General features: G+C 39.1%; 1 protein-coding gene across 7 annotated transcripts in view; it reads left to right on the top strand.

The window, feature by feature from the left end:
* NAD-ME2 (NAD-dependent malic enzyme 2) overlaps positions 1-22577 on the top strand; it is a 192367-nt gene that overhangs the window by 151536 nt on the left and 18254 nt on the right. For 6 of the 7 annotated variants that reach the window (XM_089995502.1, XM_089995503.1, XM_089995498.1 and 3 more), the window contains one exon: positions 631-745. The exons of the other annotated variant lie outside the window; for it this stretch is intronic. In XM_089995502.1, the coding sequence (XP_089851628.1) occupies positions 631-745 (115 nt within the window). The remainder of the gene's footprint in view (positions 1-630; positions 746-22577) is intronic. 7 annotated transcript variants of the gene reach the window in all.

Genomic DNA, 22577 nt, shown 5'->3' with positions numbered 1-22577 from the left:
GATGTATTTTTGTATATATATGTATGTGTATATAAATACATATGTATATATATTGTTGAATATATTTATATACGTATATATAATATATAATATATATATACATATATATATATATATATATATATATATATATATTATAGCCAACTTAGGTTGACTAAGTCAATTGAGGTTAACTGTTTCTAACTGTTGGAAAGGGTTCAACGGCTAGATTTTTTGCCGTTGGACCCTCTCCAACAGTTAGAAAAGGTATTCCCCTTTTCTCTCTTCTCTACCTTCTTCTCTATATATAAGTGGGTGTGTGCATGAGTGAGTTTTGAGAGAATGACGGGTAGTTCTAGATATTTTTGAGTGTTCTTGAGTGCATTTTGTAGTAAGGTTATGTCTTTATTTTTTTTATGTATTTTATTATTCATAAAACTTGTATTAGTTTGTATCTTGTTAGTGTCCCAATGTATTTCAATTTGGCATTTGGATTACGATTTGTAATGTCTTGGGTTCCTCACCATTTCATGATAGCTAGATGGTTCGACATATAAGCATTTTCATGATGACACTTTTATAAGATTGCACTGTATATGATAAAGGAGGTGCTTTTAGGATCGTGTGAAAATCTGTTTTGTTCTTATGCAGGATACGACACATTACAGCAGAGGTTGGAGCTGCTGTTCTACAGGCTGCCGTAGGAGAAGATCTGGCTGAAGGGTATGGGGATATGGATCCCAAAGAGCTTAAGCAGATGACACAGGTACTAATGAACTTGAATAAATGAATTTATCATGTGGTTCTTTCTTTTTTTTCCCAAATTTCTCTATTTTTATGTCAAAAATAATATGAGTTCTGTTGGCAAGTGACACTTCCATGAGACATTCTTGTATTGTTGACCAGGAACAGAATGGCTTTAAGTAAATGTGAATGTTGCCTCTTTTTGGCACTCAGAGGAGCCAAACAGAGTTCATGAACTAGTTCTCTTCTTTAAATATTCATAGTTGCCCACCATTTTGCTTTAGCTTCTCAAGTTGAAGCAGGATTGGTGTTTGTTTTCTGTTTACATGAGATAAGGTTCAATCCACTGATTCAATCAGAAAATGACCAAGCTTGTAGAGTAGTGTTTATAGACTTAAAAAATGAACTAGGCTTACCAGGAGAACCATCCTTAGCTGGTTGTCAAAGTCAGGTACAAACAGCTTGAGGCTTATGCCATCTTATTCTTTTCTTGAGAGAAAACAATGATATCATTGGCATTAAAACAGAATTTGAGAGTACATATGTAGGGGACGAGATGTCACCCTAATGCCAAGAAAAAGGGGTACAGAAAAAGATTTAACAGAATCTGTTACAGCACCATGTTCATGAACTTCCAAATCGTCTGAGGTCAATCTATGTTAGATCCGAGTCTTGCCATTTGAATCTGCACCTCTGCCGAAGCTCCCATCGGATTGTGTCCAGAACGACACCCATACTTTAAGTTTCTATCGTTCCGTTCAAGCCAAACGAATCTCTATGCAATCAACAACCAACATCACCTCACAAAAATCCATTTGGACCCTTTCCTTTGAAAATCATTTGTCAAAAGTAGATCCCTGAAGGTGAAATTGAAGTCCAGCTGATGGTTCAGTGTGCCCCATACGTAGTGATTTAAGTCACTTAAAAATCTACAATCATTAAAAAGATGTGCAATTGACTCCTCTTCCAAACCTCACATCCAATATTTGCTTGCTAAATGGAACCCTCTAGATTTAAAAAATAAATCAGTTTTGACCTTTCCTCCAAGATAAGTCATGCAAAGGTAGAACCCTACTTAGTAAGATTCCCCACCCCAAAGGGTTCCCCATGAAAAAAAGCAAGTGATTCTATCATCCCAGTCTCTGAAAGAAGGATGGGAAGAAAGAGAAAGGATTGGTGTTCACAAATAGCTTCTGTTGTGGGCGTTCTATGGAAATCAAAACACCAACCTTCTATGTCTGACCACATGGTAGACACGGAACGGTTAGTACCAGACACTACACAAAATAAGTTCGGAAATTGGCTCCTCAATGGTTGTTCCTCCACCCAAATATCCCACCAAAAGCTCATAGAGCATTCATCTCCCAAATCTACCTTGATGAACTCCAGAAAAACAATAAAAGTCAGAAGAGTGCCTTCCAAAATCCTGATCCTCTATTCAATTTTGTATCTTGGACCCATTGCCATGGGCAACCATGATGTCTTTAGTGCATATGATCCACCACCATTTGACCATGAATATTGTGTTAGCCTGATGGAGGTCTGTAATACCCAAACCCCCACATTTTGTGAGCAAAGATACCATCTGCCAACTTACTAAACTACAAGAGATGCCGTCCTTCTTACCAGCCCATAGAAATGCTTGGAAGGTTTTTTGCAATCTTTTTGTTGTCTTTTTTTGCATGACAAAGACAATCATGAGGTGTTTGCAATCGTGACCAATGCACGCTTCACCAAGGTGATCCTACATGCAAGTGAAACAAGTTTTTTTGAGTGCATATCTAATCTTTTATTCACCCCATCCTCCACCCCTGCCCAATAACTGTAACGCCCCCAAAATCCTGGACTTGTAACTTTTTACAAAAAAGTTTGAAAGCTTTGTAATCAATCACTTTTAAGAGTTTAAAATGGCAGTTCAACGGAAAATAGTATTTGAAATAATAAGTCAACGGACCTTGGGTGCATTACAGGCGAACTTTCTTTTACATAATCGGTTTAGATATCTGTATAAGCATTTAAAACCACATGGATCCAAAACAAGGTTTTTGATAATTTAAAGTTTATATAAAAAAGAAATTTTCAAAGGAAGCCCTTATGCAAAATTACAAAACGTGCTCAGGAACAAAACGTCAAAGAAAGAGTGAGATCTTGATATCATCGCGCCATCGCCTACTGTTCGGATCTAATCATCACCTGTACCCCATGAAATGTGTCAGACTTATAAAAATCTGGTAGGTGCATAAATATCAAAATTTAGAATAAAACTAATATATATGTTGCTCATTTCGTGATGTGCAGTTCAGAATAAGCAAAATGAGCATGATAATCTTGTTTCGATATTAACTGTCCTGAGGGTACGCACAGGAGAAACATAAAAACAAATGAGACTTCCTGTGAGTTTGTTATTCTATTTATTTTGATACTCCAGACAACCAGTGGAATCTGCTCCTAAGGAGACGGTCAGTGACCGAGAGAGAATTCTCCAGAGGCATTCCTGGCAAGAGATGCATCCAACTTCTGCAGAAGTCCATGAGTTCTACCACCTAGGATAATTTTTGGTAGCCTCGTCCCCTGACTCCGATGACTGGGGATACCGAGTTCAATTGCTATTCGAGGAGCATAGTTGTTAACAATCTGTCCATCGAAGTTTTTGTATCATCCCATCCTCTTACTTGATGGAACCAAAGAGACGAATGGGTATGTCAGGTTCTATTTTAATTGACGACCCATTCTACATGCTCTAATCTTTCAAACTAAATCGAGCATCTTGCATATGAAGGTGATCATCACCATTTATGTGATTTCCTTTTTATCATTGTGCATTTGCACGTTATGAGGTTATCATAAACGTCTCATCCAATCATCGTAGTACTAACGGTAAAAGTATCTCCGATAAGATACTAAAATCAAGACCTTAATATTCTTGATAATAAACCCGGCACGAATGCACAATAAGAACACTTTAGAACACTTGTGCACAAAAGCACAACTCACAAATAACTCACAAATGCGTAAAGGCATAAAAATAATGGAATCAATTTATTGAGCACTTGGGCTTTGACTCAAAGCCATAAAGAAATACAAAGGGGAGAACCCCTATTTATAACAACACAAGAGGGGCCTTGGAGGGGCTCCACTCATAGACGTTGGAGCCCCTCCAACGGTCACAAATGTGACCGTTGGAGAGGGCCCAACGTCTATGTTAGTGGCCCCCCCAAGGTACCTTTTGGTACTTTACATAAAAGAAATAAAAAAACAAAAAAGAAAGAAAATAAAAATAAATTTACAATCACATCCATAAAGTGAATGTGCGTAAAACAGAGGAAAAGACTAAACTACCCCTACGGCTAAACAAATAGAAATATATTTTATATACATATAATAAGTAGATACATATACATATATATTAATATATGTATATGTTTTACCATATATATATAAAATATATATATTACATTATATGATTATGTACATAATTTAACACCCCCCCTCAAACTTAGGGCAGGATGACCGAGAGTTTGCTAAGAAGGAAGTTGAAACGCGGAGCACACAAGGCTTTAGTGAAGAAATCCGCCAACTGATACTCGGACGTGACATATGGAAGGTCAATGATTCCTTGGAGGTACGCCTCCCGAACATAGTGACAATTCATCTCTATATGTTTGGTCCGCTCATGAAAAGTGTGATTTTTAGCAATATAAATCGCACTTTTGTTGTCACAGCATAGTTTGGTAGGCCCTTCAATTGTGATTCCCATGTCTTCCAGCAACTGATGAATCCAAACAATTTCCATGGTAGTAGTCGCCATGGCACGATATTCAGCTTCAGTTGATGATAGAGACACCTTTTGCTGCTTCTTGCATCTCCATGAGATCAATGAGTCTCCTAAGAAAACACAAAAACCAGTGGTGGAGTGACGGTTATTTGGGTCACCTCCCCAATCAGAGTCAGTATAAACAATTAATTTTAACTCAGAAGAGGAAGACAAAAAAACTCCCTTATTAATAGTGTGCTTTAGGTATCTCACGACACGTAAGATAACACCCATGTAAACAAAAGTTGGTGCATGCTGAAACTGACTTGCCGTATGCACCGCATGTGAGATATTTGGTCTGGTGATACTTAGGTACATCAACGATCCTACTAGTTGCCTGTAGGAAGTAGGATCAGAGAGAGGAACACCATCATCAAACTTCATTTTAGCTCCTACTATAGCAGGAGTTTCACAAATTTTATCGTCCGTAATACCTGACCTGTCAATAATCTCAGATGTCAGCTTAGTTTGAGACAAAAAATATCCTCTATGAGAGTATGCTACCTCAATACCCAAAAAATAAGTTAAGAAACCCAAGTCAGACATTTCAAACTTATCCTTTAAAATGGATTTTATGCTTTTAATCCCTTTAGAATCGCTCCCGGTTATAAGCATATCATCCACATATAGTAGCAGAATAACAATCCCTGCATTAGATTTTCTAACAAACAAAGCAGTATCAGTAAAGCAGGATGAAAAATCATTATCTAACATTCCGGAGTTAAACCTATCATACCAAGCCTTGGAAGCTTGTTTTAAACCATAAAGTGCTTTCCGAAGGAGAAGCACTTTGCCTTTAGGAGACTCCATTCCAGGAGGAGCATCCATATATACTTCTTCGTTTAGATCTCCGTTTAAAAAAGCATTCTTAACATCCATCTGATAGATGTTTCATTTATTGATTGAGACAACGATTATAAGACATCGGACGGTGACCATCCGAGCTACCGAAGCAAAGGTCTCCTCATAATCAATCCCATATTTTTGACCATATCCTTTTGCAACTAAGCGGGCCTTATATCTCTCAAGGGACCCATCACTCTTAGTCTTGACCTTAAACACCCATCTACACCATATTGCTTTCTTGTCTTTAGGGAGGTCTTGAAACTCCCATGTCTTTGCTTTCTTTAGAGCTTCAAGTTCATTATTCATAGCGACTATCCATTCCAGACATTTTCGTGTTTCCTCGAAGTTCCTAGGTTCTATGTAAGAGTGAATGGCGCTTAGACAGACTTTATATTTAGGCGAAAAGGACTCATATGAGATGAACCTAGAAGGGGGTCTTCTTAGTCTTTCGGTCCTACAAAGGTTTTCTTCACTCGAAGGAGTAGATTCATTATCATATCTTTCGAGGGAACTTCTGAAAGTATTCCTATCTCTATGAGAGTAGGTTATGGGATCTGTATGTGGTTCTTCACTGATATGTTGATGAAGTGACTAGACTCTAGTGCTTCTTTTCATATGACTCCAAATGAGTCCATATTGTCTGAATGTAATTTTAACCAAAATGACTTATGTTTCAACTGCTGATTGAACATCTTTGAAAATCAAAAGTTTTGGGATTTTTCAAAAACCTCTAATCTTTCATATACCAAATATTAGAGTAGTTCCAAAATTAAATTTAAATCCTTTATCGGTTTCTCAAATTATGGACCATGGTTACAAAGTACTATTTTTATCTAATGATTGTTTAATACAAGATCTCCAATTCGGGAAGCCGATTGGGCAAGGTCATAGAAGAGATTTCTATGTCATGGACAATCTTGAGTTGCTAAAACAAACTTTTTTGTAATTTTATGGAAAAGAAAGATATAGAAATTTGACACAAAAGACTAGGACATCCTAGCGTGACCAAATTACACTTGTTTCTATTTCTTTCAAATTATAAAGAAAGAGATTTTGTGTGTGAAGATTGCATTCTTGGCAAAATAAGTCTTTTCCCTTTGGACCAAGACATTTTATATCTAAGAACTCATTTGAATTAGTATATTCGGATGTATGGAGACCGGCTCCAGTTGTATCCAAAGGAGGTGTATCCTATTATGTTGTGTTTGTAGATGACTATAGTAGACATTATTGGATATTTTTTCTAAAACAAAAATTGGAAGTATTTGATTGTTTTAAAAATTTTCATTGTTATGTAAAGATTCAATTTAAAACTAATATTCAAATCTTTAGAACCGATTCTGGGCGAGAATTTGTGTCAAAAGAATTTGAAAATTATCTTAGCCTAAATGGGATTGTTAATAAAAAATCTTGTCCATACACTTCTCAACAAAATGGACTAGTCACGAGGAAGCATAGACACGTTATTGAGACCACTAGAACACTTCTTGTGTCTAGAAATGTTCCAAAAGGTTTTTGGGCCGAAGCTGCCCTTACGACAGTCTATTTGATAAATAGAATGCCTTAAAAAACATTAAAAATATCTCTTCTATTGAAAAACTTTTCATAACATCTCCCGATTATAAAATGTTAAGAATCTTTGGATGCAAATGCTTTGTCATTACTAATAAGAATGACAAACTTTCTCTAAAAGCAATCTCTTGTGTTTTTTTAGGCTATGTCGAAAACCAAAAGGGATATAGATATTATTGTTAAAATGTATCTCCCAAAATCGTTGATGTAAATATAAATATATATACTTATATACATAGAGATACATATACATATAATATTTATATGTATATGTATCTCTATATATATAAATATATATATTTATATATTTTTTTTCTTTTTGTTTACCCGATAAGGGTATAATTGTAATTTCCCTTCTTGCGCATATTCCATTTGGAATATGCTGTATTTTTCTTATTTTTACTTTTTGTATTATTTTTTTATTTTTATTATTTTTGCCTTTTCATAAAGGTGCATTGGGGGTCCCCCAATAGAGTCGTTGGGGGGCCCTTAACGGTCACAAATGTGACCGTTGGGGGCTCCCCAACGACTCCTTTGGGAGCCCCTTTGCACCTCCTTCCTCTTGTATAAATAGGGGTGTTCCCCCCTTGTTTTCTTCAAGCTTGAGAGTCTCAAGCACTTGCTTCTTTCTATAAAATACATGCCATAGTGCATGTTTATTATTTTTATGCTTTTGCGTACTTTGTTCAAGTGTTGTGAGAGTGCCTTCGTGCACATCCTTTCTAAAGTATTTGTGCTCGTATGCGTATTGTCTTATCATAGACAATTTTACATGGTATCAGAGCAAGGATGATTATTGAAGATCGTGGGATTCTCTTTTTTCGAGTGCCTCGAAAAATGTGCCTTCCAATCTTTGAAGTTTGAAGTGGTAGATCTCTCTTCTCAAATATTTTAGAAGAATCTTGTGCAAAGTTGGTGTTGGAAATATTGTGTTGGTACGCTTTTCCCTCTCCCCCTTTGCTCTCTAATGGGTGAAAAAGAGTCTCATTTTGCTCTTGGTTTCAAATTAAATGGGTCCAACTATCATGTTTGGGTCGGAAATATGGAGGCTCATATAAAAGGGAAGGGCCTATGGGGATATGTACTTGGCACAATTCCGGAACCGGAACCCAAGATTACCGTGGTAAATGGAAGCGAAATCAAGATTCTTGAGGGAGAAGAAAGAACCAAAGCCCTTGAAGAATACTCCAAGAAGCATGATGAATGGGAAATGATGAATTTCAAGATTCTTTCATGGTTTTTCTCATCCGTGGAAACCAAGATTAATGCCAACATTATTAAGTTCAAAAAGGCATCGGAAGCTTGGCATTATCTTGAAAAAATGTACACATCAAGGGATCTATCTCATAAGTATTATCTTCAAAAGAAGGCTATCTCCCTTACTCAAGGTGAAATGACGATTATGGAATATTTTGCCGATCTTTTCTCTATTTGGGATGAGCTTGCAATGCTTGAACCAAGATCGGTTCTTTAACTTTTTGAATGGGCTAAGGCCCGAATTTGAGCAAATAAGGTCATCTCTTCTTTCCTCCTTTTCCCCCCCTTCTCTTGAAGATGTTCTCACCAAATTAAGTGGTGAAGAGACTCGTATGAATTTATGTAAACAAGGACCAAATGTTCTTGCGGTTCCTTGTAGTATTGAAGAATATAGTGAGGTTAATGTCGTATCAAGACCCAGAAATAATGTAAGAACATATCGTCTCCCTCATTTTAAATTTCAAAATCAAGGTGAAAATGGTGGTCAAAGAGGAAAAAGGGATTATAGCAAAACTATTTGTCATTTTTGTAAAGAACCGGGGCATATCAAACCCGTATGTCCCAAAATGGAAGAAGCTCCTAGCCATGGCTACCACTGGTGTACCGCAGAAAGAGGAGGCATCTTCAAGTGGGACCCTCTCTATAAATCAAATAGTGGAAGCTCTTCAACCTCTCCTCAAGGGATCTACCTCCGGTGCGGCCGTATCCACTTCTTACTCTCCAGGTAAAATTTCTTGGCTTTTGGACTCCGGTGCATCCTTTCATATGTCCCCAAACATTTTTTCACTCTCCGATTACTCGAAAAGTAGTTCCCCATCTTATGTCTCCATTGCAGATGAAACCTCTCTTGAAATTAAAGGAATACGTAATTTTGAAACTCAAGAGTTTTTTATTCAAAAAATCAGATTTATACCTAAACTAAACTTAAATCTCCTCTCTGTTTCTCAACTCACGGACCATGGCTGCGATATTAAATTCTCTTGTGATAAATGTTTAATACAGGATCGCCAGTCCGGGAAATTGATTGGGGAAGGCTTTAGAAGAGGAGATTTATACTATATGGAATCTCTTCAAGTTCCAAAAGTTTTGTGTAATGTTGCCCGACATAAAGATATAAATGTGTGGCTCAAAAGACTTGGTCATCCTAATATCACCAAGTTATCATGTTTACATTTTGCAAAAGACCTATGTAAAAGCTCGTTTTCTTGTAATGACTGTATTCTCGGAAAAATACGAAGTTTACCTTTTGAGCAAAGAACTATGTTCTCTTCTAAAACTTTCGAAATTATTCATTCAGATGTTTGGGGACCTGCACCTGTTGTTTCAAAAGGAGGTTTTTCTTATTACGTAATATTTGTGGATGATTTTTCTAGATATTCGTGGATATATTTTCTTAAGTTTAAACATGAAGTGTTTTCGTGTTTTAAAAATTTTCATTCAATGATTAAGAATCAATTCAACAATAACATAAAGATTTTTAGAAGTGACTCTGGAGGAGAATATCTCTCCAATCAATTTAAGGTATATCTTAAGGATCACAGTATTGTTCACCAAAGGTCTTGTCCTAAAACGCCTCAACAAAATGGGTTGGCTAAAAGAAAACATAGGCACATTATCGAGACCACTAGGACTCTCCTTATATCTCAAAATATTCCTAAATTTTTTTGGGTTGAACCAGCTCTTGCTTCTGTTTATTTGATAAATCGCTTACCATCTAGGATATTAGGAAAAATATCTCTCTTTGAGGTATTACATAAGCTTGAACTTAATTATAATAGGTTAAGAGTCTTTGGATGTAAGTGTTTCATACTTACGGATAAGAATGACAAGCTCCTTCCCAAGGCTATTCCTTGTGCCTTTCTTGGTTATTCCGAAACTCAAAAAGGTTTTCGTTGTTATGACGTTCGAGATGATAAGCTATATGTCTCTAGAAATGTAACTTTTTTAGAAAATGAGAGTGGTTTTGAAAAAACTGTTTCTCAACAAGAAAAATTTGATTACTCCTTATTCGACTTATTGTCTAGTAATGATGATATATCTAGTGATGATGATGTATCATTAAACCATAAAGAGGAAAATGATGGAGATATTGGTGAACATAACTCAATCAGTGAACAAGAAAGTAGAGTTCCAAGTGAGCCAATTGTAACGTCCCAAAATTTCAAACTTTCGAACCTTTCAGAAAACAGGCAAGAGACTAAAAGAATCTCTTTATTACAGAGTTGGTTTATGAAATCAGCGGAAGACCATCCTTTTGTTAATTTTAGAAAGGCAAGCTGACCACTTTGGGCGCGTTAGCTGAAGAACCAAAACATACAAACCATGCTACTTGAAAAAGGCACTTCCATTAAAAGAAGGTTCCAAAAGTACAAAATTCGGATGTCCCAAGGAAAATCCATTACAAGACCCAAAAACATCAGGACGCGAGCTAAGAGCAGGAAGAAGAAAGTCTTGAAGCCATCTTGCCATCGCGCCATCGCCCGTGGAGTACCTATTCATCACCTGTATCCATAGAATGGGTTAGTTTTGCGAAAAACTAGTAGGTGCACAAGAGAGACTACAAGGAAACTGAATTATGTACATTTAATTCAGTTGGTTACGCAGTTTAAAGCAGATATGCAGTTAAACAGATAAGCAATGCAAGCAGGTAAATAGTGCAAACGCGTAAGTAGTGCAAGCGAATCAGTAGTGCAAACGAATAGGTAGTGCAAGCGAGTGCAAGCGAGTCAGTGGTGCAAGCGAGTGCAAGGGAGTCAGTAGTGCAAGCGAGTGCAAGTGAGTCTCACTACTCAACAACCAGTGTGAACAAACTTTATGTTTCGATATTACTGGCCTGCGGGTACGCGCAGGCAAAACGTAGAAACAACTGAGACTAGTTCGGGCGTCTGTTATTCTATGTATTTTGAATAACCCGACTAGTTAGTTGAGTCCGCTCCAAAGGGACGGCTTTACCCGAGAGAGGATTCCCCAAAGGAGGTAGTGCCACGGATGCATCCAACTTCTGCAGAAGTGTTGAGCTAACTATTGTAGCCCCTTTCCCCTAACTCCAATGACTGGGGAGGCCGGATCATTGCCCGTAGGGTGATTGTTAACAACCTGTCCATTGGAGTTTGTACCGCTCTGTCCTCTCCCTTGACAGACCACTAGAAACGAATAGGTACGTTAGGGGTTGCTTAACTAACGACCCATTCTATGCGTCTTTAAACCACTCGAGCATCTTGCCTATGAAGGCGAATGTGAGGCCATTTATGTGATTTCAGCATTGTGCATTTCGCACTGTTCGAGGTCGCACGACCGTCTCATCCGATCATCGCAGTACTAGACGTGTCGTGCACGACTACAAGTACTCTAGGATGAAGGGGGTATAACTCCTCAAAAGAAGCCTCAACAAGAGTGTTTCACAAAGATGTAAAGTTTATCAACTTTACTATATCCTTTGAAACAGCAGTACCTTGTGCCAACATTATGCCTGCGATTTTCTAGAACCTCATCCGCTATCGAGGTATCTACATGCCTCGCATGACTCGACACCGGCCTCGATAGACAGGATACAGGTTTCTCAACAGAACCTCCAACTTGTCTGCAAGACTGCATACTCAAGGAGTCAGGATCCTTGCAAGGTATCCCCCTCCTTAGATGGGGATGTAACGCTAGCTCCTATCTCAACTCTCGTCGCAAGAGAGAGGTGAATGCCTGAGGATGCCTTTAAGGCATATGCAAAGAGCAAAAACCTGTGCGGCATCTGCAATAACAAAGCAGTAATAATACATACAAAAACAAGAGCCTAGGCGCAAAGCGCGACGACAAGGTAAAGCCGGTAAGCAGAAGTGCAACGCTGAACCTCGCCACGATGCGTGACGGCACATACAAACCATAAGCAAGAATGCAACACGAGATCTCGACGCGATACACAATGGCGAGTATAGACTGACATAAGGTAAAGGGCAAGGATCGCGAAACCGCGTCCTTGAGTTAAGTGCATACTCGTATAAATATATATATATATATATATATTCATTTAATGATCGTTTTTAGTTTAATTGAACTTAATTCAATTATCCAAGTCTTCCGTACAATCTTCCCCTACCTTGGAGGGTTACGAGCTTGCTGACGTCTGCGGACGTACACAATTGACGGCTCGGGTCGCGGAGCGCGAGTGAGATCCGTCGTAGCTGCAAATATGCGATATTAACATGCAAACCCAGACAAAAGCAAAAGCAAGGCAAAGACTCAACTTCTCCAATACATAGAGCTGGGGCCAACAGTCCCAAATGACTCAAAAAAAAGAGGATGGGGCAGGGCCAAATGAGCCTTGCCGCCTAAAGAGGGATGTAGTCAATGCGAGCAGATGACTCACGTTCACTAGGAATTCATCGCTGGAGATCAACAATTGTAATGATTTGTCCCCATTATGATGTAACTTCCAAAGGTTCCCCGGGCCTGGCGACCAAGGGTATAGGCTCGCGCACAAAGGGGCAGGGGGCATCGGCCCCTGCTGGCAAACAAAAAGGCAGGGGCCGATGGCCCCTGTTAGCAAACAGAAAGGCAGGGGCCAATGGCCCCTGCTGGCACACAGAAAGGCAGGGGCCTGGCCCCTGCTGACAAAAAGAAAGGCAGGGGTCTATGGCCCCTGCTGGCAAAAAGGAAGGTAGGGGCCGATGGCCCCCTGCTGGCAAACGAACGGCAGGGGCCATAGGCCCCTGTTGACAAGAAGAAAGACAGGGGCCTATGGCCCCTGCTAGTAAAAAGGAAAGCAAGAGCCGATGGCCCCTGCTGGCAAATGAAAGGCAGGGGCCTATGGCCCCTGCTGACAAAAGAAAGGCAGGGGCCATAGGCCCTTGCTGGCGCAACAAAAAGGGGCAGGGAGGAGGGGCTCGACCCCTCCCCTGCCGTAGCAGAGAGCAGGGAAGAGGGCTCGACCCCTTCCCTGCCGTACGGAAGCAAGGAAGAGGGGCTCGGCCCCTCCCCTGCCGTACGGAAGTAGGGAGGAGGCTCCGCCCCTCGCCTGCCGTACGAAAGCAGGGAGGAGGCTCAGTGTAAAACCCGGAAATTTTGGTTACAAAATATTTTTATTTTATTTTTTTTTTAGGCAAATTGGGCCTAGATCCAAATTTGCAGATCCAGGACCCATAAAGGGGTTTTCCGCATAAATTTACCTCGTAAATTTGATAGGTACGTATAAGTACAATAGTTTTTACTTAATTAAATAATTCAGAGAATAATTATTTAATAGGGGTGCGTAGATGGGTATGGGATCCATATACCGGATCCATATACATATATATAATTTTTAACATATCTATATATATATATATATGTATAATCATAAATAAATAATATTTTAAATTTTTTTAAAACTTATCCGAGGATCCACAGTTGGATCCATTCGGATCCAACTTGTGGATCCATATTGTTTGGAATCGGGTTACGGGTCTCGGGTCTGGACCCGAGCCCCCACCCTGTGTAGCATGCTTTTTAAAGAAAGTAAGGGCAACCTGATAAGGGTTGCCCGATAGATTGTAGCAGAATAAAGAAAGGGGGCAGGGGGGAGGGGGTTACGCAGGGCGTAACCGACCCCTGCACCTCGGCAAAGAAGGCGGGCCTGGGGCCGATAAAAGGGGGGAAGTGGAGAGAGGGTTTTGCCCTCTCCACTCAGTATCTCTCTCTCTCTCTATCTCTCTCTCGGTGTGGGTTACGCCGGATTACTTGGGGGGGGGGGGGGGGGCTACCGACTGCCATTAAAGGCCACGGCAAGCAGCCTGTCACGGCAGCAGCAAGGAGCACCAGCCGCGGCCCTACCTTCGCGTCCCCAGCCTCCGATCGCCGGAAAGATCGCCGGAAAACCATCGAAATAAGGTACGGGGCTCCTATCGAATCTAGGTGAGGGATCGAACATGGGTTCGATCCCATGTAATTCTTTGAGATGAGGGTCCATGGGAACCCTTTTGAGTAATACAGGATCTACCTGTAGTCTCTGTTTTTAGCTGTGTTTCTATTGTTTTCAAATGAGAAAAATACGTATTGGGTCATTTGGGTTTTGTGGGTTTTGGCTGATGGACCAATCAAACTCGGTTCGATTGGCCGATCAAGCCTCAGCCATGATAGCAGACCCAGCCAAGTGATCGGCTGGGCATATAAAAAAAAATAAATAAATATATATATATATATATATGCTGCGCATTGGGGGGTGACCGGCCCAGTCGACCCAAGTCGGCTGGGTGTTGTGCACCTTTTGAACCGGGCCATAGCAGGCCCAGCTGACCCAGTCAGCTGGGAGCTGGCCTGTAGCTCGAAAAAAAAAGGGGAAATTTTGCTCGGCATGCATAGGTAATCCAACTTGGTAGGATTTAATGTGATTTTCGGGTGTATTGTGTTGCAAAGTTTGCATTATGCTGTGTTCCACCCCAAAGTAAGTAGTTTCGAAATTTTGAAGGGTTTTCATACTTTCGAGTAAAGCTAATCGGCAATATCCTTTGGTATAAAGAACTGAATGGATTACATGTTGTTTAGTTAGTGTTTTTCACCGTTTAGCGTGAGTTCTAAATGGTTTAAACAAAACCTATCTTTGTAAGCAGTGACAGATGAAAAAAGAAAGGGGGAGAGGTAAAATCATGTGTATAAATATAAATAGCTATACCCTTGTTATGCCTATGATAGTGCTGGATTTGGTGTGAAATATATTTGTTTCAAGTACTTTCATTTGAATGATCGATGCATGTTAATATTAAGTGGGCAACACAGGTATGACCTACTGTTTCTAACATGTTCTAAAAGTTGCTATGTTCCCTGCTTGTGAATAATAACTACAATACCTAGGTTAATACAATGTTAATAAGTATATGCTGATAACTTTATTTGTTATTATCTATATAGTCGTGTTCTGAATATTTGGTTACACATGCCAGCATGCTTGTATTCTTTATATCTTCCTAAATACTTAGACTCGCTCTGAAATTGGTTATGAAATATTGACCGTACCTAAAATATTTTACCTGCTAAACTGCATATGTGTGGGTTGTTTCAGCATTGAACAGAAAATGATATTCTTGTCATGAAATTGCATATATTGTGGGTTTCCTCGGTGCCAAAAAGAAAATAAACTTCTGTTATGAAACTATGGGGGTGCGTTGGTTGGAGCGATGCTATAACAGGCATAGCAGCAACACAATGCGTGTTGGAACACGCTCAATATCATACCTATGTTCGTCAGGGTTAATGCTGCTTATAATACGGTTTATTCTATGATAGGTTAATATATGTGCTCATAAGTTCTGCCGGTGATATGTATATGTGATTGACTTTATTAAGCATTAGTTACATGAGTGTGAGCATGATTCAATTATTAGTAAGTCTTCTTGAACATGTATGCTTGATTTATATGTGAAATGGTACATGTACACTCATACACTTAAAGAAACCATGGATTGGTTAATACCCATATGTGATGTAGGTAACACACACATATTGAAAATGCATATGAATGAATTATGACATGCATATGTTTGGGTTTATATTTGCATGAATATATATGCTTTTGGTATTTTGGCTTAGTGTTATAAATGAAACACTATTTTGGGTTTTGTAATGAGATGCACTGATGGCCTAATTGGACCATCATCGACCTGGAGAGCCGTGAGTTTGGTTTTCTTTCACATATGTTTTTAAATGCGTCACTTGGCACATTACTACACTGTTCTAGTGGTTGATACGGGCTGGAGTCCCGAATGGGTCCCCGCAAGGGAGGATGCGGGTTTTTCACTTTACTTTTGCATATGTGTGGTAAACTTAAAGAAATGGACTTAATTAAAAATATAATGAATAAGAACAGTGTAATATACTTTCTGGGATATCTCATCTGGAGTATGAGAATCTTAGTTATCCGGTCTTGGGGAGACTGTGAGGATACAAAAACTCCGTGTGCGTTGTTGCCCCTGAACCCGATATTGAGGTTCTTCTCCTGGCCACGGTTTTAGGGAGAGTCCGCCACTTTACCCGGGAGTGGTGTGTTAGTCACAGCTGTGAGTTTATGGTACCAAGGAAGTGGCACTTGTGGGCGTGGGGTGTCCCTTGTGTCCCCGACATTAGATGTGGAGGTCTAATGTTCCGATGGATGGTACTGTTTCCTGATATCGGTCGAGGGCTAAGTTGGAACCCAGTAATAAAATACAAATTGTTTGTTAAGCTACCTTGGGAACCTACTTGACCTCGGGGTTTGTACCCGTTTGGTGTATCTGCGGGCCACGATAATTAAAAAGAGGAACTTAAAGATGTGTGCATTTAATAGGGCATGCACATGGAAAGATGAAACTTAAATTAAAGATAACAGAAGAAATCATGCATTGCACATAATCATGCATTTTTCTGTTATGCATTAGATCATGCATGTTTGAATCATTCTTGATATCATGACATCATTTGGTGGTAGCATATGACTTACTTTGTAAAATCATGCTGAAAGGTTTGATTATTTAGTTATTGATATATGACACTGTTTACTGTTCTTAACTGGTGAGTATATCAATTATTGGTAGTTATGGATATTTAAATGTTGCAAATTTTATATCTGCACTCACTCAAATCACTGCATGAAATCTTATCCATGTTCTTTCTCTCACATGTTTTCTTTAGAAGTAGCTGTGCTCAGAATTTCGGTTCTGACACCCTACTTTGTTGGTTTTTCACAGGTAATGGTGAACAGTGAAGTTGGACATGCATCTGGGGATGGATGAGTTCATACTTGGCTTGTCAGTTTCAGTAGAGGATATAGTGGCTCTTTCTTTTGTCTTTTAGTTTTAATTTCTGTAATTGTTACTTTACTTTCAGTTGAAGAAAACCTTGTCTTTGAAATTTTCTTACTCATTAATAAAAGAGTTTTAGTTGGTTGATATGGATGATAATTGCATCTTCGTTTGTGGTGGATGGGCTATCTAATGGAAAGTGGAACTGTGAGGACCCCAGATCTCTGGGAAGGTTTCCGCAACTCTTAGAGAAAAAAAAAATTATTCCGCATTTTTAAAGGGTATGGATTGGGGTCGTTACACTCAGCCCTCCCCTCCCTGTGTAACGAAGAAACGAGGGGGAAGGAATGAGAGAGAGAGAGACGGAAAGAGGGAGAAGAAGGGGAGGAAGAACGTACCTGGTGGTCAGCGGCGGCGTCGGAGAGAGTTGCCGGCGGCGATCGGCTGACGCTGGTCTCCGGCGAATCGAGGGTGACGAGAGGCGGTGTGTGTCGGGGAGAGAGATGAGAGGGTCGAGGTGGAAGGGCGGTGAGGAGGGTTTCGTAACCCTCCTCCCGCCTGCCTCGCTGTCTTAAAAGACAGCGAGAGGTGGTGGTCCGGGTTGGGTCCAGATCCGGCCCGAATCAAAACATTTTTTTTTTTGTCGTTACACCAATTACCTACTCTCGTAGAAACCAAGACACCTTTAGAAGTGCTATTGATCAATATAGTGAGCTTTCTACTACTCTTGACCATAGAAGGTCTGAAAGGAATAGAAGACCTCCAACTCGTTTTGTCTCTTTTGATTTTTTTTCACCCCGATATAGGGTTTGTCTTAGTGCCATTCACTCTTATTTTGAACCAAGAAATTTTGAAGAAGCTAAAAAATGTATAGAATGGCAAGAAGTCATGCAATGTGAACTTGATGCTCTTAAAGGGGCAGAAACTTGGGATTTCCAAACTCTACCTATAGGAAAGAAAACTATAGGCTGTCGATGGGTCTTTAAAGTTAAAACTAAGAGCGACGGTTCTCTAGAAAGGTATAAAGTTCGCTTAGTTGCAAAAGGGTATGGGCAAGAGTATGAAATTGATTACGAAGAAACCTTTGCCCCGGTCGCTCGAATGGTCATGGTTAGGTGTCTTATTACTATTGCATCTATTAAAAATTAGAATATTTTTCAAATGGATGTTAAAAATGCCTTCTTAAATGGTGATCTTAACGAGGAAGTATATATGGATGCCCCACCAGGCATGATAATTCCTAAAGATAAAGTTCTTCATCTTTGAAAGACTCTCTATGGTTTAAAGCAGGCCCCCAAAGCCTGGTATGATAGGTTTACCAGTGTAATGCTGGAAAATGGTTTTTCCTCATGTTATACTGACACTGCTTTGTTTACTAGAAAATCTAATGCAGGGATTGTAATTTTGTTGCTCTACGTTGATGATATGTTAATTACAGGTGATGATGTTCAAGGAGTCAAGGGTATTAAGTCCGTCTTGACTTCAAAATTTGAGATGTCAGACTTAGGTTTTCTGAATTATTTTCTTGGAATTGAGGTTGCCTAGTCACAACGTGGTTATTTTTTATCTCAGTCTAAACTTGCCTGCGAGATTATTGACAGGTCAGGTATTTCTGATGACAAAGTATATGAAACTCCTGAAGTTGTGGGAGCAAAAATGAAGATTGACGATGGGGTTCCTTTAACCGATCTTACTCCTTACAGGCAGTTGGTAGGTTCTCTAATGTATCTTAGCATTACTCGACCCGATTTGTCACATGCTATACACATCGTCAGTCAGTTTCAGCACGCTCCTACAACCGTTCATATGAGTGCTATGCTTCGCATCATCAGATATTTAAAGGGAACTGTGAATAAGGGAGTATTCCTATCTTCTTCTTCTGAATTGAAATTGCGTGCTTATACTGACTCAGATTGGGGAGGTGACCCTAGTAACCGTCACTCCTCCACTGGTTTCTGTGTTTTCTTAGGTGAGTCTTTGATCTCATGGCGATGTAAAAAGCAACAGAAGGTCTCCCTGTCATCCACTGAAGCCGAATATAAAGCCATGGCATCTACCACCATGAAAATTGTATGGATTCGACGCCTTTTGGCAGATATGAGAGTGTTTATCAGAGAACCAACAAAGTTGTGCTGTGACAACAAAAGTGCAATTTATATTGCCAAGAACAACACCTTTCACGAGCGAACAAAGCATATAGAGATGGATTGCCATTATGTCAGAGAAGAATACTTGAAGAAGGTCATTGATTTGCCATACGTAACGTCTGAGTATCAGCTTGCTGACTTCTTCACCAAAGCTCTATGTTCGCCCAGATTTCATTTCCTCCTTGGCAAACTTGCGGTTATCACACCGTAAGTTTAAGGGGGGGTGTTAAAATGTATCTCCCAAAATCGTTGATGTAAATATAAATATATATACTTATATACATAGAGATACATATAATATTTATATGTATATGTATCTCTATATATATAAATATATATATATATATATATTTATATATTTTTTTCTTTTTGTTTACCCGATAAGGGTATAATTATAATTTCCCTTCTTGCGCATATTCCATTTGGAATATGCTGTATTTTTCTTCTTTTTACTTTTTGTATTATTTTTACCTTTTCATAAAGGTGCATTGGGGGTCCCCCAATAGAGTCGTTGGGGGCTCCCCAACGACTCCTTTGGGAGCCCCTTTGCACCTTCTTCCTCTTGTATAAATAGGGGTGTTCCCCCCTTGTTTTCTTCAAGCTTGAGAGTCTCAAGCACTTGCTTCTTGCTATAAAATACATGCCATAGTGCATGTTTATTATTTTTACGCTTTTGCATACTTTGTTCAAGTGTTGTGAGAGTGCCTTCGTGCACATCCTTTCTAAAGTATTTGTGCTCGTATGCGTATTGTCTTATCATAGACAATTTTACAGTTATGACATTGAAAGAAACAAATTGTATGTCTCTCGAAATGTCACTTCTCTTGAAAATGAAATTGGTTTTAACATGAAAAAAATTCAAGAAAGTTGTGACTATTTGTTTCTTTTTGACGTTGTCAATGAAAGGTGTAAAAATATTCATGACATGCATGAGAGAGAAAATGAAGACGCGCATAATGCAAGTGAATGTGAATAGTGATCTTGATAATATGGACCTATCTCACAATAACATACAAACCTATGCTTGACGTACCGAAGATCATCCACCATGTCCTTTAGAAAGATATTCTCAAAACCAAGAAGTAGATTTTTCTAGTCTTAGAAAATCCATAAGAATTTCAAAAGCCTCTAGTAGATTTGTATCCTATTATTCATTTGAACCAAGGTATAGATCATGCCTAATGGCTATACACTCATATTCCGAACTACAATCTTATCATGAGGCTAAACATCATCAAGAATGGATTAAGGCTATGAATGATGAATTAAAAGCTTTGGAAAAGGCAAAAACTTGGAAGATCCAAACATTTCTTAAAGGAAAAAAACTATAGGTTGTAGATGAGTCTCTAAGATAAAAATCAAATGGGATGGAATATTAGAACGATACAAAGCCAAGTTAGTAGTCAAGGGATACAATCAAGAATATGAAATAAACTTTGCCCCAGTTGCTCTAATGACTACTGTTAGAACTTTCATTGTTATACCATCGATTAAAAAATGACCTATATTTCAAATGGATGTCAAGAATGCGTTTTTGAATGATAATCTGGACGAGGTGGTTTACATGGATCCTCCACCAGGCTTGAATTTAGCACATGGAAAAACTTTTTGATTGCACAAAGCCTTGTATGACTTAAACTAAGCTCTTAAAGCTTGGTATGATAGGTTCAGTAATGTGATGACACAATTTCATTTTAAATCTTGTTTTACTGACACTGCGTTTGTTAAGTCTTCCAATGCAGGAATAGTGATGTTATTACTATACGTAGATGATATGATAATCATAGGAGGTGATAAGTGTAATACCCATGATTTTTATCAGATAAATAAATTTAGATTTTAAGTCATTAAGGTGATACACGAATATTTTATTGTTTTAATTATTTATTCGTAATTGGATCTTGGATAACCTATTTGGATCCTTGAAGTAAATCGGATTTTAATGAGAAAATTTCTACAACACTTTAGTGGGAATTGGTATAGCTTAAGGCGATGTTCGGATCCATAATATTGCATTTGGATCTTCGATATCAGAATTTCAATATTAATCTGGATCCTTGTATTGAAACCATAAAGATCAACGTACATTTAGCTGGATCCATAATAATTCATTTGGATCCCTAGTTCTAAATCAGAGTATGATCAAAACTTCGGATTTCTGGATCCGAATTTATTAAAAGGATTGACGAAGCACAATGGATCTTGGATCCATATTAAATTATGTTAATTTTTGGATAACATAAATGGATCTATATTAACCTATGAAAGACCCACAAGATCGTATCGAAAAATAAACCAATTGTATTAAGAATATAGTATTTTAAAGCGTGTAATATATTGAATCCTCAGACGGATCCAAATTTTGCCCAACTAGGTGGTTTCATTAAAAGATTTGGGTTGAGGGTCATGAGTGTGGCCAAACCAAAACCGTACCCAAATTGGGAGTGTTAATATATATCTCTCTATATATAATATAAAATAAATGATAATAATAATAAAAACATAGTAATAATATATATACATCTAGATCTGCGGTTGGACCCGTATGGGCCCAAATGCATGGGGTTCGTGGGTTGCGGACCCAGTCGAACTGAGCCCGCACCCCACTGGTGCATTAAGTAAAGAAACACACACACACACACACATTTGGACCTAGGTCGGATCCAGATCCGACCCGGATCTGCCAACCCGTTAGGGTTAAAACTCGCATGGCCAGGGGTTTCTTTTAAAACTTCCCCCTGCGCCACTCTCCCTCTTCCTCTTTTTGCTGGGGTTTCCTGATCAACGCCCTTCCGCACCCTTAAAATCACGCAAGGGTGAGGGGAGGCCTTCACCCCTGCACTCTGTGCCCTCTCGCTCACCGATGGCCTCAGCCAACGCCCTCGCTTCCCCTCCTGTTTCCTTTCCAGCCGCCAGCAGCATCGCTGCCATTTCCCCTTCACTCGTGTACTCTCGGTATCTCTCTCTTTCACGATTCAAGGAAGAGACTCTGCGGAGTCATGGCTGATCGATAGCACAATGATAGGAAAGTCGACGAAAAGGGAGAAAGGATTTAAAAAGAGGTAGGGTACTGTATTTTTCTTTCTAGTATAATATGGGGTCATGCATGCTATGTGGGTTGGCCGGACCCCCAAATCCATCAAGTTGGGAATTTAGATTACCGCGAAAAACCCCAAATCGAGTTCCTCCTTTTGCTCAGTTTTCGGATTTGCTGTTAAGGGTGGGTTAACCCTTTTCTGAAAAAAAAAGGGGGGGGGGAAGGGGTTTTCGATTCCTGCTATAGGGTTTCATTAACGGCTATAAAAAAAAGGGGGGGGGGTTAAATGATTCTGTAGTATATTATGTTGCAAATAATGGAATGGGTTGTTGCACAGCCAATCGGCGTGACCGAGTCTATATATACGTCTCTCTTAAAAGTTTTAATTTCTCAAATTGCTATTTTCTGCATAACGTAAGTTGTGTAATTGGTTCTGTAAGCAT

Source organism: Nuphar pumila, chromosome 2 (assembly GCF_984573655.1).
Source record: "Nuphar pumila chromosome 2, dmNupPumi1.hap1.1, whole genome shotgun sequence".
NCBI classification, from domain to species: domain Eukaryota; kingdom Viridiplantae; phylum Streptophyta; class Magnoliopsida; order Nymphaeales; family Nymphaeaceae; genus Nuphar; species Nuphar pumila.
Note: the sequence above shows the minus strand (reverse complement) of the source record. Positions and strands in the feature narration are given on the sequence as shown.